The sequence below is a fragment of the Vigna radiata genome, chromosome 8 (genome assembly GCF_000741045.1).
Source record: "Vigna radiata var. radiata cultivar VC1973A chromosome 8, Vradiata_ver6, whole genome shotgun sequence".
Classification (NCBI taxonomy): domain Eukaryota; kingdom Viridiplantae; phylum Streptophyta; class Magnoliopsida; order Fabales; family Fabaceae; genus Vigna; species Vigna radiata.
In genome coordinates, this window is record NC_028358.1 from 41039507 (window position 1) to 41043736 (window position 4230).

The window sequence follows — 4230 nt, forward strand, 5'->3', positions numbered from 1 at the left end:
TATTTGTCCTTTTTGATTTCTTTACTTTCTAACTGGCTCCAGAGTTCAAAGCCAATTTCTTCTTCGAACTCTCAATTGAACTTCTAGTGATCCATCAATCAATGATGGGAACGCCAATATGGCTTGAATTCAGTTTTCTCAGAATCTGTCGTAAGGAAATTAAATCATAAATACACTATTTCATACATGATTCTTATCTGTGGTCATTCATCAAAGAATTAGGCCAAACTTAAATTTCAATGATCAGGTTTATTTCTTTCAATTTGTTGCCTTGCTCGACTTCTTCGAGGTGAATAATAAAAGAAATTCTTGATTAGGAAATAAAGTTACGATGATTATATATGTGACCAAAGACAAATGATGTTCTAACTTTAAAAAGAGGTTCTGATTAAAAAAAAAAACTTTAGTTAACATATTTATATTTATTGTTCACATGTGCTATATTATGTTAATAATTTAAACATTTTATTTATTGTTTTGGTTTTTATAAAAGCAGAATTTCATGTCTTGGCTCTGTTGAGATGCATAATGGCTCTGTTGAACATAGGAGATGGATGAGTGTGTGAGATAGATGGTGAAAGTAAAGAGAGGGTGAGAAAAGGTTGTGAGACTCGTATAGCAGTACACAAAATGTGGTCATTAAAATTTATTAGTCATAAAGAGAGACCCCATCCCCATGTGTAGAAAAAAAAAAAGGTGAAATCCATGATCCCAATGATCGACCAGCAATTAAACAGCTAGAATTAATTTGCTGCTGCCAATTGTGTGCCTAATACGTGTTCATAGTGTGGCCTCACCTCACTCACTCACTCACTCACTCACTCACAACGTATCCTACCAAAACCCGTATACACCAAACTCCATTCCTCCGCCACGCGACTTCCCCACGCTTTATCTAATTCCCTTTTATTATTACACCACTATTTTTTATTAACCCCCCCAATCCAGAAAAAAACAACATTTGCTTTCAGGTTTCGTTTCAACTCACTCTCTCACCTCTCTAACCCTTAATTATTACCAACGACCACGCACCACATCCACTTTCATCAATTTCCTTAATCTCCACATAACATCAACAGCAACAACCACAACACAACCAACCAACAACTTCCTTCTATGTGCCTGTCTACAACAACAACAACTACTACTACTGCTAGTTCTACATGGATGGCAACCCTTTTGGAAACGTGCCACCACCTCCAATACAAGTTCCTGATAACTTCCCTCATTCATCCTCCTCTTCGCCAACCCCAACCACGTCCTCTCCGTCTCCCACTCCTTCCGCCGGCTTCCGCTACAGGGGGACGCGCTCCCGTAGCGGTAAGTGGGTGTCGGAGATAAGGGAGCCACGTAAAACCACGCGCATTTGGCTGGGGACTTACCCGGCACCGGACATGGCTGCCGCAGCCTATGATGTCGCGGCTCTCGCGTTGAAAGGACCCGACACGCCCCTTAACTTCCCCAATTCCATACTCTCGTACCCGATTCCCGCGTCATTGTCCGCCACCGATATTCGCGCCGCGGCTGCGGCAGCAGCGCAGGCTAGGCTCGTGAGGGCGCCGCAGGAGAGTGGGCAGGCGGTAAACCCTGATATTGGACAGGAGTCGGAGAAGCCCGAGGAGTACTATGATGAGGATGAGTTGTTGAACATGCCGAATTTGCTTGATGACATGGCCAGGGGAATGCAGGTTAGTCCCCCTAGGATCAGTTCCTTTTCTTCTGATGATTCGCCTGGCAATTCTGATGCAGATAACCTTTGGAGTTATACCCTCTGATCATTGATTTCTTGCTGTTTTTATAAGTAAGGTAATTTGCTTTTGTGTTTGTTTGAGGTTGTGAGACCGTACGGATCAACCTACGCTAGTTGTTCCAGATTACAGGTAATGTTATAAGTGTCCGTCTTAAGTATGTTGAATATTCAAGATAATGGCTCTGACAGGATTATGAGGATATTTGATGTCTCCTACAAAAGAAAAATGCTTGAGTGTGTGTGGGTGTTTGTGTCAGCGTCTGTGTTTCGGTTTGCCCTCTTTGTTGGTTGAAGGTGATTTTGGTTTTGAAGGCTGCTGCTGGGAAAGTTGCGTTGAGGTGTATATGGAATGGGATACAAGTTCAAGGAATGAGATAAGATTACTCTCACCATTGCTGGGTTTGGTGAGAGATGCCAAAATTTTTAAGGAATGGTTTATGTGATCCGTTGTTTTGTTAGATCCGTAGTTCCGTACGGTGTAATCAGTTGGGGGAGCCTAGCTAGAAGGACTCTACTTTTGATCATGGGTCTTTCTTTCTCCTTAGTAATACATAGACGATTCTACACATGTGTGGGTTTGTTGCCCTTTCGAGGTACTTTTGCGGCAGATTTGTATTCAATGAATAAAAACTATTTCTGGAACTTTGTAGAAGCTTCAGGATCTCTTGTATGTATGTATTTAAGCTCTTCTAGAGAGTGATATATAGAGTATATGACAAATAACTGGTGTATCCATTCTCTTATGCTATGCGTCTGGAACTCAAGTTAGAGTGCACACAATGTTTCTTCTAATCATAACTTTCTTCATATTCAAACATAAATGGCAGCCTCAACATTTAAATAGGAGAGTTGTTGTGCTAGCAAGAGAAATGTAAGGGTTTTGGTAAAATTGTCCCAAAAGTTAAATAAGTTCGGATACACTAGGGAGAGATGCATTAAGAAAGAGTTTTAGAACGGTTATTACTTGTCGGATCAACATTTTTAACACAGAAAAGATGAAAGGAAGAGTTTCTTATAACTTCAAAACCCTTGAGTTTTCGAGGGTATAAGAAAGAATTTATGTTTAAATAGGTATCATGGAAATGATTAATTTCAAAGTAACACGTCTCTCTTTATTGTTTTGCAATTAGAATAGAAGAATCAATGAATATCTTCTTTTTCATTCAGTAGAGTGACATCAAGAAAGATTTTCTTGGTACTGAATATCAATACCGATCTATATCTGGAGGTTGTTTCAGGTGTGTTGGTGGAAAAAGATATTTCGGAACTCTTTATATCCATCAAGTTCATGTCGGTAGCCTAATATATTTATAGATATTTATAGTATATAAATGTTTATGCTTTAGATAAATGATTCTGAGTTCACCGAAATCTTGACCAATGAGCAGACAAATTATAAGGATAAAAACAGTGATACATCAACAACGGTTGAGAAATGACAATAACTCCTTTTCATTTGGTTATGTTATGGATCTCGTATAATCAACATCTGACCTCTATCATGTGCACAACTAGAATGATTTTCTTGAATTAGAACAAGGTTTATAAATGCCGTTGAAATTGGAACATGGATCAAGATAGAACGCTCTGGTCTATGATAGACATTTACCTTTTGGAGGCCTTCCCTTGTCAATCTTTGCCGACATGATGCAAAGTTTGTGCCGACGGTTATGACAGAATGTTAATATATTGATGATCTGACCAAGGCGCCTCTATTTGAACAGTGACTTTTTTTCCTTTGCAAGTGTCGTATTAACCAAACAAAATCTTTGATTACGATATTGTATTTTAATTTGTCTCACTATCCAAAAGAAAATATTGAATGATATAAGGACGAAATGTCAGTACAAAATTTACAACAATGCTTGTTTCAGTGAGAAGAAAATGTCCTCCCTGTGATATGTATCAGTGTACTTTGTTGATCAGGTTAATAGATGATTATCCAACGAAGAAGGTGGATCTTATATGCCAGTGTTTGAGAAGATTAATTAATTTGTTTCACTTTATTTTTCTTATTTTCCTCTACTCTAGATCTTGTATGACAACATGAGTAGAGAATGCTAGTTTTGGATTTATAAGTATGTTTTTTTGTGCTGGGAAGTTTCTAGAATTGAGATGTGTAAAAATGAAATGACGATCAATTATGCACTAGACATCAAGATAAATAAGAAGAAAAGAAATGAGAATATTAGGTCAAAAACATGCATCTCATTATGATATATAGCAGTCATGTTCTAGCTTCTACTGGAAAAATATAATTTATAATTTAATACTTACATATGATAATGAGATTCGCAAATTTTCTGTTGGTCCAAAGAGAGAGTATATTACTCTCACATCGTGAGAAACTTTGTACAGAGTGACCACAGGATGAAAGGCTCACTCAAACAGCTTCATTATGTTTAACATTAACTTTAAAATGTTATTAAAATATATTGATAACACAAATATTTTATATTATTATTTCGTAAATTTTTATA

The 4230-nt window shown here is 37.5% G+C and overlaps 1 protein-coding gene across 1 annotated transcript; it reads left to right on the plus strand.

The window, feature by feature from the left end:
- Positions 1-613: 613 nt before the first annotated feature.
- On the plus strand, positions 614-2556 carry LOC106771838 (ethylene-responsive transcription factor ERF027). Its single transcript, XM_022785631.1, has 2 exons — positions 614-1688; positions 1833-2556. Exons 1-2 carry the CDS (start codon positions 1164-1166, stop codon positions 1890-1892), a joined length of 585 nt encoding a protein of 194 aa, XP_022641352.1. The 5' UTR covers positions 614-1163; the 3' UTR covers positions 1893-2556.
- Positions 2557-4230: the final 1674 nt, after the last annotated feature.